Below are 13,814 nucleotides of genomic sequence, written 5' to 3' on the forward strand. Positions count from 1 at the left end.
CGGGGGGCCGGGGGGCCGGAGGGCCTTAGAAGGAGAGAGATAGAGAGCCACACGGGGCTGCGGTCCGGGGGGCCTTAGAAGGAGAGAGATACAGAGCCACTCGGGGCTGGGGGCCAGGGGGCCGGAAAAAGAGAGGGAGAGAGTAACCGCCATATGGGGCTGGGGGCCGGGGGGCCGGGGGGCCGGAGGGCCTTAGAAGGAGAGAGATAGAGAGCCACACGGGGCTGGGGGCCAGGGGGCCAGAAATAGAGAAGGAGAGAGAAACTGCCACACAGGGCTGGGGGCCGGGGGGCCGGGGGGCCGGCGGGACTTAGAAGGTGAGAGATAGAGAGACACACAGGGCTGGGGGCCAGGGGGGCCTTAGAAGGAGAGAGATAGAGAGCCACTCGGGGCTGGGGGCCAGGGGGCCGGAGAAAGAGAGGGAAAGAGAAACTGCCACACGGGGCTGGGGGCCGGGGGGCCTTAGAAGGAGAGAGATAGAGAGCCACTTGGGCCTGGGGGCCAGGGGGCCAGAAAAACAGAGGGAGAGAAAAACCGCTACACGGGGCTGGGCCGGGGGGCCGGGGGGCCGGAGGGCCTTAGAAGGAGAGAGATAGAGAGCCACACGGTGCTGGGGGCCGGGGGCCGGGGGGCCTTAGAAGGAGAGAGATAGAGAGCCACACGGGGCTGGGGGCCAGGGGGTCGGAAAAAGAGAGGGAGAGAGAAACCGCTACACGGGGCTGGGTCCGGGGGGCGGGGGGGCCGGAGGGCCTTAGAAGGAGAGAGATAGAGAGCCACACGGGGCTGGGGGCCAGGGGGCCGGAGAAAGAGAGGGAAAGAGAAACTGCCACAGGGGGCTGGGGGCCGGGGGGCCGGGGGTCTTAAAAGGAGAGGGATAGAGAGCAACTCGGGGCTGGGTTCCGGGGGGCCGGGGGCCCTTAGAAGGAGAGAGATATAGAGCCACACGGGGCTGGGTTCCGGGGGACCGGGGGCCCTTAGAAGGAGAGAGATATAGAGCCACACAGGTCTGGGGGCCAGGGGGCCTGGGGTCTTAAAAGGAGAGAGATAGAGAGCAACTCGGGGCTGGGTTCCGGGGGGCCGGGGGCCCTTAGAAGGAGAGAGATATAGAGCCACACGGTGCTGGGGGCCGGGGGCCGGGGGGCCTTAGAAGGAGAGAGATAGAGAGCCACACGGGGCTGGGGCCAGGGGGTCGGAAAAAGAGAGGGAGAGAGAAACCGCTACACGGGGCTGGGTCCGGGGGGCGGGGGGGCCGGAGGGCCTTAGAAGGAGAGAGATAGAGAGCCACTTGGGGCTGGGGGCCAGGGGGTCGGAAAAAGAGAGGGAGAGAGAAACTGCCACACGGGGCTGGGGGCCGGGGGGCCGGGGGCCCTTAGAAGGAGAGAGATATAGAGCCACACGGTGCTGGGGGCCGGGGGCCGGGGGCCCTTAGAAGGAGAGAGATAGAGAGCCACTCGGGGCTGGGGGCCAGGGGGTCGGAAAAAGAGAGGGAGAGAGAAACTGCCACACGGGGCTGGGGGCCGGGGGGCCGGGGGGCCTTAGAAGGAGAGAGATAGAGAGCCACTCGGGGCTGGGGGCCAGGGGGTCGGAAAAAGAGAGGGAGAGAGAAACTGCCACACGGGGCTGGGGGCCGGGGGGCCGGGGGCCCTTAGAAGGAGAGAGATATAGAGCCACACGGTGCTGGGGGCCGGGGGCCGGGGGCCCTTAGAAGGAGAGAGATATAGAGCCACACGGTGCTGGGGGCCGGGGGCCGGGGGGCCTTAGAAGGAGAGAGATAGAGAGCCACACGGGGCTGGGGGCCAGGGGGTCGGAAAAAGAGAGGGAGAGAGAAACCGCTACACGGGGCTGGGTCCGGGGGGCGGGGGGGCCGGAGGGCCTTAGAAGGAGAGAGATAGAGAGCCACACGGGGCTGGGGGCCAGGGGGCCGGAGAAAGAGAGGGAAAGAGAAACTGCCACACGGGGCTGGGGGCCGGGGGGCCGGGGGGCCTTAGAAGGAGAGAGATAGAGAGCCACACGGGGCTGCGGTCCGGGGGGCCTTAGAAGGAGAGAGATACAGAGCCACTAGGGGCTGGGGGCCAGGGGGCCGGAAAAAGAGAGGGAGAGAGTAACCGCCATATGGGGCTGGGGGCCGGGGGGCCGGGGGGCCGGAGGGCCTTAGAAGGAGAGAGATAGAGAGCCACACGGGGCTGGGGGCCAGGGGGCCAGAAATAGAGAAGGAGAGAGAAACTGCCACACAGGGCTGGGGGCCGGGGGGCCGGGGGGCCGGCGGGACTTAGAAGGTGAGAGATAGAGAGACACACAGGGCTGGGGGCCAGGGGGGCCTTAGAAGGAGAGAGATAGAGAGCCACACGGGGCTGTGGTCCGGGGGGCCTTAGAAGGAGAGAGATAGAGAGCCACTCGGGGCTGGGGGCCAGGGGGCCGGAGAAAGAGAGGGAAAGAGAAACTGCCACACGGGGCTGGGGGCTGGGGGCCGGGGGGCCTTAGAAGGAGAGAAATAGAGAGCCACTTGGGCCTGGGGGCCAGGGGGCCAGAAAAACAGAGGGAGAGAAAAACCGCTACACGGGGCTGGGTCCAGGGGGCCGGGGGGCCGGAGGGCCTTAGAAGGAGAGAGATAGAGAGCCACACGGTGCTGGGGGCCGGGGGCCGGGGGGCCTTAGAAGGAGAGAGATAGAGAGCCACACGGGGCTGGGGGCCAGGGGGTCGGAAAAAGAGAGGGAGAGAGAAACCGCTACACGGGGCTGGGTCCGGGGGGCGGGGGGGCCGGAGGGCCTTAGAAGGAAAGAGATAGAGAGCCACACGGGGCTGGGGGCCAGAGAAAGAGAGGGAAAGAGAAACTGCCACAGGGGGCTGGGGGCCGGGGGGCCGGGGGTCTTAAAAGGAGAGGGATAGAGAGCAACTCGGGGCTGGGTTCCGGGGGGCCGGGGGCCCTTAGAAGGAGAGAGATATAGAGCCACACGGGGCTGGGTTCCGGGGGGCCGGGGGCCCTTAGAAGGAGAGAGATATAGAGCCACACAGGTCTGGGGGCCAGGGGGCCTGGGGTCTTAAAAGGAGAGAGATAGAGAGCAACTCGGGGCTGGGTTCCGGGGGGCCGGGGGCCCTTAGAAGGAGAGAGATATAGAGCCACACGGTGCTGGGGGCCGGGGGCCGGGGGGCCTTAGAAGGAGAGAGATAGAGTGCCACTCGGGGCTGGGGGCCAGGGGGCCGGAAAAAGAGAGGGAAAGAGAAACTGATACACGGGGCTGGGTCCGGGGGTCCGGGGGTCCTGAGGGCCGGAGGGCCTTAGAAGGAGAGAGATAGAGTGCCATCGGGGCTGGGGGCCAGGGGGGCGGAAAAAGAGAGGGAGAGAGAAACTGCCACACGGGGCTGGGGGCCAGGGGGTCGGAAAGAGAGAGGGAGAGAGAAACCGCCACACGGTGCTGGGGGCCGGGGGGCCGGGGGGCCGGAGGGCCTTAGAAGGAGAGAGATAGAGAGCCACACGGGGCTGGGGACCAGGGGGCCGGAGAAAGAGAGGGAAAGAGAAACTGCCACACGGGGCTGGGGGCCGGGGGGCCGGGGGGCCTTAGAAGGAGAGAGATAGAGAGCCACTCGGGGCTGGGGGCCAGGGGGCCGGAGAAAGAGAGGGAAAGAGAAACTGCCACACGGGGCTGGGGGCCGGGGGGTCGGGGGGCCTTAGAAGGAGAGAGATAGAGAGCCACTCGGGCCAGGGGGCCAGGGGGCCGGAAAAAGAGAAGGAGAGAGAAACTGCCACACAGGGCTGGGGGCCAGGGGGCCAGGGGGCCAGGGGGCCGGGGGCCTTAGAAGGAGAGAGATAGAGAGCCACACGGGGCTGGGGGCCAGGGGGCCAGAAAAAGAGAAGGAGAGAGAAACTTCCACACAGGTCTGGGGGCCAGGGGGCCTGGGGTCTTAAAAGGAGAGAGATAGAGAGCAACTCGGGGCTGGGTTCCGGGGGGCCGGGGGCCCTTAGAAGGAGAGAGATATAGAGTCACACGGTGCTGGGGGCCAGGGGGCCAGAAAAACAGAGGGAGAGAAAAACCGCCACACGGGGCTGGGGGCCAGGGGGCCGGGGGGCCGGAGGGCCTTAGAAGGAGACAGATAGAGAGCCACACGGGGCTGCGGTCCGGGGGGCCATAGGAGGAGAGAGATAGAGAGCCACACGGGGCTGGGGGCCAGGGGGCCGGAAAAAGAGAGGGAGAGAGAAACTGCCACACAGGGCTGGGGGCCGGGGGGCCAGGGGGCCGGGGGCCTTAGAAGGAGAGAGATAGAGAGCCACACGGGGCTGGGGGCCAGGGGGCCAGAAAAAGAGAAGGAGGGAGAAACTTCCACACGGGGCTGGGGGCCGGGGGGCCTTAGAAGGAGAGAGATAGAGAGCCACACAGGTCTGGGGGCCAGGGGGCCTGGGATCTTAAAAGGAGAGAGATAGAGAGCCACACGGGGCTGGGGGCCAGGGGGTCGGAAAAAGAGAGAGAGAGAGAAACTGCCACACGGGGCTGGGGGCCTGGGGGGCCAGAAAAACAGAGGGAGAGAAAAACCGCTACACGGGGCTGGGTCCGGGGGGCCGGGGGGCCGGAGGGCCTTAGAAGGAGAGAGATAGAGAGCCACACGGGGCTGCGGTCTGGGGGGCCTTAGAAGGAGAGAGATAGAGAGCCACTCGGGGCTGGGGGCCAGGGGGCCGGAAAAAAAGAGGGAAAGAGAAACTGCCACACAGGGCTGGGGCCCAGGGGGCCGGAAAAAAAGAGGGAAAGAGAAACTGCCATACAGGGCTTGGGAGCCGGGGGTCCGGGGGGTCAGAGGGCCTTAGAAGGAGAGAGATAGAGAGCCACACGGGGCTGGGGGCCAGGGGGCCGGAGAAAGAGAGGGAAAGAGAAACTGCCACACGGGGCTGGGGGCCGGGGGGCCGGGGGGCCTTAGAAGGAGAGAGATAGAGAGCCACTCGGGGCTGGGGGCCAGGGGGCCGGAAAAAGAGAAGGAGAGAGAAACTGCCACACAGGGCTGGGGGCCGGGGGGCCAGGGGGCCAGGGGACCGGGGGCCTTAGAAGGAGAGAGATAGAGAGCCACACGGGGCTGGGGGCCAGGGGGCCAGAAAAACAGAGGGAGAGAAAAACCGCCACACGGGGCTGGGGGCCAGGGGGTCGGAAAAAGAGAGGAAGAGAGAAACCGCCACACGGTGCTGGGGGCCGGGGGGCCGGGGGGCCAGAGGGCCTTAGAAGGAGAGAGATAGAGAGCCACACGGGGCTGGGGGCCAGGGGGCCGGAGAAAGAGAGGGAAAGAGAAACTGCCACACGGGGCTGGGGGCCGGAGGGCCTTAGAAGGAGACAGATAGAGAGCCACACGGGGCTGCGGTCCGGGGGGCCTTAAAAGGAGAGAGATACAGAGCCACTCGGGGCTGGGGGCCAGGGGGCCGGAAAAAGAGAGGGAGAGAGTAACCGCCATATGGGGCAGGGGGCCGGGGGGCCGGGGGGCCAGGGGGCCTTAGAAGGAGAGAGATAGAGAGCCACTTAGGCCTGGGGGCCAGGGGGCAAGAAAAACAGAAGGAAAGAAAAACCGCTACACGGGGCTGGGTCCGGGGGGCCGGGGGGCCGGAGGGCCTTAGAAGGAGAGAGATAGAGAGCCACACGGGGCTGGGGGCCAGGGGGCCGGAAAAAGAGAGGGAAAGAAAAACTGCCACACAGGGCTGGGGGCCGGGGGACCAGGGGGCCGGGGGCCTTAGAAGGAGAGAGATAGAGAGCCACACGGGGCTGGGGGCCAGGGGGCCAGAAAAAGAGAAGGAGGGAGAAACTTCCACACGGGGCTGGGGGCCGGGGGGCCTTAGAAGGAGAGAGATAGAGAGCCACACAGGTCTGGGGGCCAGGGGGCCTGGGGTCTTAAAAGGAGAGAGATAGAGAGCAACTCGGGGCTGGGTTCCGGGGGCCGGGGGGCCTTAGAAGGAGAGAGATAGAGAGCCACACGGGGCTGCGGTCCGGGGGGCCTTAGAAGGAGAGAGATAGAGAGCCACACAGGGCTGGGGGCCAGGGGGCCGGAAAAAAAGAGGGAAAGAGAAACTGCCATACAGGGCTTGGGAGCCGGGGGTCCGGGGGGCCGGAGGGCCGGAGGGCCGGAGGTCCTTAGAAGGAGAGAGATAGAGATCCACAAGGGGCTGCAGTCCGGGGGGCTGGAGGGCCTTAGAAGGAGAGAGATAGAGTGCCACTCGGGGCTGGGGGCCAGGGGGCCGGAAGAAGAGAGGGAGAGAGAAACTGCCACTCGGGGCTGGGGGCCAGGAGGCCGGAAAAAGAGAGGGAGAGAGAAACTGCCACTCGGGGCTGGGGGCCGGGGGGCCTTAGAAGGAGAGAGATAGAGAGCCACACAGGTCTGGGGGCCAGGGCGCCGGGGGCCCTTAGAAGGAGAGAGATATAGAGCCACACGGTGCTGGGGGCCGGGGGCCGGGGGGCCTTAGAAGGAGAGAGATAGAGAGCCACACGGGGCTGGGGGCCAGGGGGTCGGAAAAAGAGAGGGAGAGAGAAACTGCCACACGGGGCTGGGGGCCGGGGGGCCGGGGGGCCTTAGAAGGAGAGAGATAGAGAGCCACACGGGGCTGGGGGCCAGGGGGCCGGAAAAAGAGAGGGAGAGAGAAACTGCCACACGGGGCTGCGGTCCGGGGGGCCTTAGAAGAAGAGAGATAGAGAGCCACTCGGGGCTGGGGGCCAGGGGGCCGGAAATAGAGAAGGAGAGAGAAACTGCCACACAGGGCTGGGGGCCGGGGGGCCGGGGGGCCGGCGGGACTTAGAAGGAGAGAGATAGAGAGACACACAGGGCTGGGGGCCAGGGGGGCCTTAGAAGGAGAGAGATAGAGAGCCACTTGGGCCTGGGGGCCAGGGGGCCAGAAAAACAGAGGGAGAGAAAAACCGCTACACGGGGCTGGGTCCGGGGGGCCGGGGGGCCGGAGGGCCTTAGAAGGAGAGAGATAGAGAGCCACACGGTGCTGGGGGCCGGGGGCCGGGGGGCCTTAGAAGGAGAGAGATAGAGAGCCACACAGGGCTGGGGGCCAGGGGGCCTGGGGTCTTAAAAGGAGAGAGATAGAGAGCAACTCGGGGCTGGGTTCCGGGGGGCCGGGGGCCCTTAGAAGGAGAGAGATATAGAGCCACACGGTGCTGGGGGCCGGGGGCCGGGGGGCCTTAGAAGGAGAGAGATAGAGAGCCACACAGGGCTGGGGGCCAGGGGGTCGGAAAAAGAGAGGGAAAGAGAAACTGCCACACGGGGCTGGGTCCGGGGGGCCGGGGGGCCGGAGGGCTTTAGAAAGAGAGAGATACAGAGCCACACAGGTCTGGGGACTAGGGGGCCTGGGGTCTTAAAAGGAGAGGGAAAGAGAGCAACTCGGGGCTGGGTTCCGGGGGGCCGGGGGGCCTTAGAAGGAGAGAGATAGAGAGCCACACAGGTCTGGGGGCCAGGGCGCCGGGGGCCCTTAGAAGGAGAGAGATATAGAGCCACACGGTGCTGGGGGCCGGGGGGCCGGGGGGCCAGGGGGCCGGGGGCCTTAGAAGGAGAGAGATAGAGACCCACATGGGGCTGGGGGCCAGGGGGCCAGAAAAAGAGAAGGAGAGAGAAACTTCCACACGGGGCTGGGGGCCGGGGGGCCTTAGAAGGAGAGAGATAGAGAGCCACACAGGTCTGGGGTCCAGGGGGCCGGGGGCCCTTAGAAGGAGAGAGATATAGAGCCACACGGTGCTGGGGGCCGGGGGCCGGGGGGCCTTAGAAGGAGAGAGATAGAGAGCCACACGGGGCTGGGGGCCAGGGGGTCGGAAAAAGAGAGGGAGAGAGAAACTGCCACACGGGGCTTGGGAGCCGGGGGTCCGGGGGGCCGCGGGGGCTTAGATGAAGAGAGATAGAGTGCCACTCGGGGCTGGGGGCCAGGGGGCCAGAAATAGAGAAGGAGAGAGAAACTGATACACGGGGCTGGGTCCGGGGGTCCGGGGGTCCTGAGGGCCGGAGGGCCTTAGAAGGAGAGTGAAAGAAATCCACAGTGGGCTGCAGTCCGGGGGGCCGGGGGGCCTTAGGAGGAGAGAGATAGAGAGCCACTTGGGCCTGAGGGCCAGGGGGCAAGAAAAACAGAGGGAGAGAAAAACCGCTACACGGGGCTGGGTCCGGGGGGCCGGGGGGCCGGAGGGCCTTAGAAGGAGAGAGATAGAGAGCCACACGGGGCTGGGTCCGGGGGGCCGGGGGGCCGGAGGGCCTTAGAAGAAGAGAGATAGAGAGCCACTCGGGGCTGGGGGCCAGGGGGCTAGAAATAGAGAAGGAGAGAGAAACTGCCACACAGGGCTGGGGGCCGGGGGGCCGGCGGGACTTAGAAGGAGAGAGATAGAGAGCCACACGGGGCTGTGGTCCGGGGGGCCTTAGAAGGAGAGAGATAGAGAGCCACACGGGGCTGGGGGCCAGGGGGCCGGGGGGCCTTAGAAGGAGAGAGATAGAGAGCCACTTGGGCCTGGGGGCCAGGGGGCCAGAAAAACACAGCGAGAGAAAAACAGCTACACGGGGCTGGGTCCGGGGGTCCGGGGGGCCGGAGGGCCTTAGAAGGAGAGAGATAGAGAGCCACACAGGGCTGGGGGCCAGGGGGTCGGAAAAAGAAAGGGAGAGAGAAACCGCCACACGGTGCTGGGGGCCGGGGGGCCGGGGGGCCGGAGGGCCTTAGAAGGAGAGAGATAGAGAGCCACACGGGGCTGGGGGTCAGGGGGCCGGAAAAAGAGAGGGAAAGAAAAACTGCCACACAGGGCTGGGGGCCGGGGGGCCAGGGGGCCGGGGGCCTTAGAAGGAGAGAGATAGAGAGCCACACGGGGCTGGGGGCCGGGGGGCCTTAGAAGGAGAGAGATAGAGAGCCACACAGGGCTGGGGGCCAGGGGGCCTGGGGTCTTAAAAGGAGAGAGATAGAGAGCAACTCGGGGCTGGGTTCCGGGGGCCGGGGGGCCTTAGAAGGAGAGAGATAGAGAGCCACACGGGGCTGGGGGCCAGGGGGTCGGAAAAAGAGAGGGAGAGAGAAACTGCCACATGGGGCTGGGGGCCGGGGGGCCGGGGGGCCTTAGAAGGAGAGAGATAGAGAGCCACACGGGGCTGCGGTCCGGGGGGCCTTTGAAGGAGAGAGATAGAGAGCCACACAGGGCTGGGGGCCAGGGGGCCGGAAAAAAAGAGGGAAAGAGAAACTGCCATACAGGGCTTGGGAGCCGGGGGTCCGGGGGGCCGGAGGGCCGGAGGGCCGGAGGGCCTTAGAAGGAGAGAGATAGAGATCCACAAGGGGCTGCAGTCCGGGGGGCTGGAGGGCCTTAGAAGGAGAGAGATAGAGTGCCACTCGGGGCTGGGGGCCAGGGGGCCGGAAAAAGAGAGGGAGAGAGAAACTGCCACTCGGAACTGGGGGCCGGGGGGCCTTAGAAGGAGAGAGATAGAGAGCCACACAGGTCTGGGGGCCAGGGGGCCGGGGGCCCTTAGAAGGAGAGAGATATAGAGCCACACGGTGCTGGGGGCCGGGGGGCCGGGGGGCCAGGGGGCCGGGGGCCTTAGAAGGAGAGAGATAGAGACCCACACGGGGCTGGGGGCCAGGGGGCCAGAAAAAGAGAAGGAAAGAGAAACTTCCACACGGGGCTGGGGGCCGGGGGGCCTTAGAAGGAGAGAGATAGAGAGCCACACAGGTCTGGGGTCCAGGGGGCCGGGGGCCCTTAGAAGGAGAGAGATATAGAGCCACACGGTGCTGGGGGCCGGGGGCCGGGGGGCCTTAGAAGGAGAGAGATAGAGAGCCACACGGGGCTGGGGGCCAGGGGGCCGGAAAAAGAGAAGGAGAGAGAAACTGCCACACAGGGCTGGGGGCCGGGGGGCCAGGGGGCCGGGGGGCCTTAGAAGGAGAGAGATAGAGAGCCACACGGGGCTGGGGGGCCAGGGGGCCAGAAAAACAGAGGGAGAGAGAAACCGCCACACGGGGCTGGGGGCCGGGGGGCCTTAGAAGGAGAGAGATAGAGAGCCACACGGGGCTGGGGGCCAGGGGCCTTAGAAGGAGAGAGATAGAGAGCCACAAGGGGCTGCAGTCGGGGGGCCGGGGGCCCTTAGAAGGAGAGAGATATAGAGCCACTCGGGGCTGGGGGCCAGGGGGCCGGAAAAAGAGAGGGAGAGAGAAATCGCCACACAGTGCTGGGGGCCGGGGGGCCTTAGAAGGAGAGAGATACAGAGCCACTCGGGGCTGGGGGCCAGGGGGCCGGAAAAAGAGAGGGAGAGAGTAACCGCCACATGGGGCTGGGGGCCGGGGGGCCGGGGGGGCCTTAGAAGGAGAGAGATAGAGAGCCACTTGGGCCTGGGGGCCAGGGGGCTAGAAAAAGAGAGGGAGAGAAAAACCGCTACACGGGGCTGGGTCCGGGGGGCCTTAGAAGGAAATAGATAGAGAGCCACTCGGGGCTGGGGGCCAGGGGGCCGGAAAAAGAGAAGGAGAGAGAAACTGCCACACAGGGCTGGGGGCCGGGGGGCCTTAGAAGGAGAGAGATAGAGAGACACACGGGGCTGGGGGGCCAGGGGGCCTTAGAAGGAGAGAGATAGAGAGCCACTTGGGCCTGGGGGGCCAGGGGGCCAGAAAAACAGAGGGAGAGAGAAACTGCCACACAGGACTGGGGGCCGGGGGGCCGGGGGGCCAGGGGGCTGGGGGGCCTTAGAAGGAGAAAGATAGAGAGCCACACGGGGCTGGGGGCCAGGGGGCCTTAGAAGGAGAGAGATACAGAGCCACTCGGGGCTGGGGGCCAGGGGGCCGGAAAAAGAGAGGGAGAGAGTAACCGCCACATGGGGCTGGGGGCCGGGGGGCCGGGGGGCCTTAGAAGGAGAGAGATAGAGAGCCACTTGGGCCTGGGGGCCAGAAAAACAGAGGGAGAGAAAAAACGCTACACGGGGCTGGGTGTGGGGGTCCGGGGGGCCGGAGGGTCTTAGAAGGACAGAGATAGAGAGCCACACGGGGCTGCGGTCTGGGGGGCCTTAGAAGGAGAGAGATAGAGAGCCACTCGGGGCTGGGGGCCAGGGGGCCGGAAAAAGAGAAGGAAAGAGAAACTGCCACACAGGGCTGGGGGCCGGGGGGCCAGGGGGCCAGGGGGCCAGGGGGCCGGAAAAAGAGAGGGAGAGAGTAACCGCCACATGGGGCTGGGGGCCGGGGGGCCGGGGGGGCCTTAGAAGGAGAGAGATAGAGAGCCACTTGGGCCTGGGGGCCAGGGGGCTAGAAAAAGAGAGGGAGAGAAAAACCGCTACACGGGGCTGGGTCCGGGGGGCCTTAGAAGGAAATAGATAGAGAGCCACTCGGGGCTGGGGGCCAGGGGGCAGGAAAAAGAGAAGGAGAGAGAAACTGCCACACAGGGCTGGGGGCCGGGGGGCCTGGGGGCCGGGGGGCCTTAGAAGGAGAGAGATAGAGAGCCACACGGGGCTGGGGGCCAGGGGGCCAGAAAAAGAGAAGGAGAGAGAAACTCCCACACGGGGCTGCGGTCCGGGGGGCCTTAGAAGGAAATAGATAGAGAGCCACTCGGGGCTGGGGGCCAGGGGGCCGGAAAAAGAGAAGGAGAGAGAAACTGCCACACAGGGCTGGGGGCCGGGGGGCCTTAGAAGGAGAGAGATAGAGAGCCACACGGGGCTGGGGGCCAGGGGGCCAGAAAAAGAGAAGGAGAGAGAAACTGCCACACAGGGCTGGGGGCCGGGGGGCCGGAAGGCCTTAGAAGGAGAGAGATAGAGAGCCACACGGGGCTGTGGTCCAGGGGGCCTTAGAAGGAGAGAGATAGAGAGCCACTCGGGGCTGGGGGCCAGGGGGCCGGAGAAAGAGAGGGAAAGAGAAACTGCCACACGGGGCTGGGGGCAGGGGGGCCGGGGGGGCTTAGAAGGAAAGAGATAGAGAGCCACTTGGGCCTGGGGGCCAGGGGGCCAGAAAAACAGAGGGAGAAAAAAAAACGCTACACGGGGCTGGGTCCGGGGGGCCGGGGGGCCGGAGGGCCTTAGAAGGAGAGAGATAGAGAGCCACACGGGGCTGCGGTCCGGGGGGCCTTAGAAGAAGAGAGATAGAGAGCCACTCGGGGCTGGGGGCCAGGGGGCCGGAAAAAGAGAAGGATAGAGAAACTGCCACACAGGGCTGGGGGCCGGGGGGCCTTAGAAGGAGAGAGATAGAGAGCCACACGGGGCTGGGGGCCAGGGGGCCAGAAAAAGAGAAGGAGAGAGAAACTGCCACACAGGGCTGGGGGCTGGGGGCCGGGGGGCCTTAGAAGGAGAGAGATAGAGAGCCACACGGGGCTGCGGTCCGGGGGGCCTTAGAAGAAGAGAGATAGAGAGCCACTCGGGGCTGGGGGCCAGGGGGCCGGAAAAAGAGAAGGAGAGAGAAACTGCCACACAGGGCTGGGGGCCGGGGGGCCTTAGAAGGAGAGAGATAGAGAGCCACACGGGGATGCGGTCCGGGGGGCCTTAGAAGAAGAGAGATAGAGAGCCACTCGGGGCTGGGGGCCAGGGGGCCGGAAAAAGAGAAGGAGAGAGAAACTGCCACACAGGGCTGGGGGCCGGGGGGCCTTAGAAGGAGAGAGATAGAGAGCCACACGGGGCTGGGGGCCAGGGGGCCGGAAAAAGAGAAGGAGAGAGAAACTGCCACACAGGGCTGGGGGCCGGGGGGCCAGGGGGCCAGGGGGCCAGGGGGCCAGAAAAAGAGAAGGAGAGAGAAACTTCCACACGGGGCTGGGGGCCGGGGGGCCTTAGAAGGAAAGAGATAGAGAGCCACACAGGGCTGGGGGCCAGGGGGCCTGGGGTCTTAAAAGGAGAGAGATAGAGAGCAACTCGGGGCTGGGTTCCGGGGGGCCGGGGGGCCTTAGAAGGAGTGAGATAGAGAGCCACAAGGGGCTGCAGTCGGGGGGCCGGGGGCCCTTAGAAGGAGAGAGATATAGAGCCACTCGGGGCTGGGTTCCGGGGGGCCGGGGGACTCAGAAGGAGAGAGATAAAGTGCCACTTGGGGCTGGGGGCCAGGGGGCCGGAAAAAGAGAGGGAGAGAGTAACCGCCACATGGGGCTGGGGGCCGGGGGTCCGGGGGGCCTTAGAAGGAGAGAGATAGAGAGCCACTTGGGCCTGGGGGCCAGGGGGCCAGAAAAAGAGAGGGAGAGAAAAATCGCTAAACGGGGCTGGGTCCGGGGGGCCTTAGAAGGAAATAGATAGAGAGCCACTCGGGGCTGGGGGCCAGGGGGCCGGAAAAAGAGAAGGAGAGAGAAACTGCCACACAGGGCTGGGGGCCGGGGGGCCGGGGGGCCTTAGAAGGAGAGAGATAGAGAGCCACACGGGGCTGGGGGCCAGGGGGCCAGAAAAAGAGAAGGAGAGAGAAACTCCCACACGGGGCTGCGGTCCGGGGGGCCTTAGAAGGAAATAGATAGAGAGCCACTCGGGGCTGGGGGCCAGGGGGCCGGAAAAAGAGAAGGAGAGAGAAACTGCCACACAGGGCTGGGGGCCGGGGGGCCGGAGGGCCTTAGAAGGAGAGAGATAGAGAGCCACACGGGGCTGGGTTCCGGGGGGCCGGGGGGCCTTAGAAGGAGAGAGATAGAGAGCCACACGGGGCTGGGGGCCAGGGGGCCTTAGAAGGAGAGAGATAGAGAGCCACTTGGGCCTGGGGGGCCAGGGGGCCAGAAAAACAGAGGGAGAGAGAAACTGCCACACAGGACTGGGGGCCGGGGGGCCGGGGGGCCAGGGGGCCGGGGGGCCTTAGAAGGAGAAAGATAGAGAGCCACACGGGGCTGGGGGCCAGGGGGCCAGAAAAAGAGAAGGAGAGAGAAACTTCCACACGGGGCTGGGGGCCGGGGGGCCTTAGAAGGAGAGAGATAGAG

General features: G+C 66.1%; 1 protein-coding gene across 1 annotated transcript in view; it reads right to left on the bottom strand.

Annotated features, from left to right (window-relative positions):
• The window catches only part of LOC136711923 (uncharacterized), a 46,880-nt gene that overhangs the window by 13,391 nt on the left and 19,675 nt on the right, over positions 1-13,814 (bottom strand). The window contains exons 13-21 of the mRNA XM_066688516.1: positions 9,643-9,726; positions 9,412-9,511; positions 9,171-9,223; positions 7,918-8,052; positions 7,635-7,718; positions 7,404-7,503; positions 6,883-6,975; positions 1,617-1,756; positions 1,341-1,457 (exon numbers count right to left, since the gene is read on the bottom strand). Coding sequence (XP_066544613.1) covers positions 1,341-1,457; positions 1,617-1,756; positions 6,883-6,975; positions 7,404-7,503; positions 7,635-7,718; positions 7,918-8,052; positions 9,171-9,223; positions 9,412-9,511; positions 9,643-9,726 — 906 coding nt within the window. The remainder of the gene's footprint in view (positions 1-1,340; positions 1,458-1,616; positions 1,757-6,882; positions 6,976-7,403; positions 7,504-7,634; positions 7,719-7,917; positions 8,053-9,170; positions 9,224-9,411; positions 9,512-9,642; positions 9,727-13,814) is intronic.

This window comes from Amia ocellicauda, chromosome 16 (assembly GCF_036373705.1).
Source record: "Amia ocellicauda isolate fAmiCal2 chromosome 16, fAmiCal2.hap1, whole genome shotgun sequence".
NCBI lineage: Eukaryota > Metazoa > Chordata > Actinopteri > Amiiformes > Amiidae > Amia > Amia ocellicauda.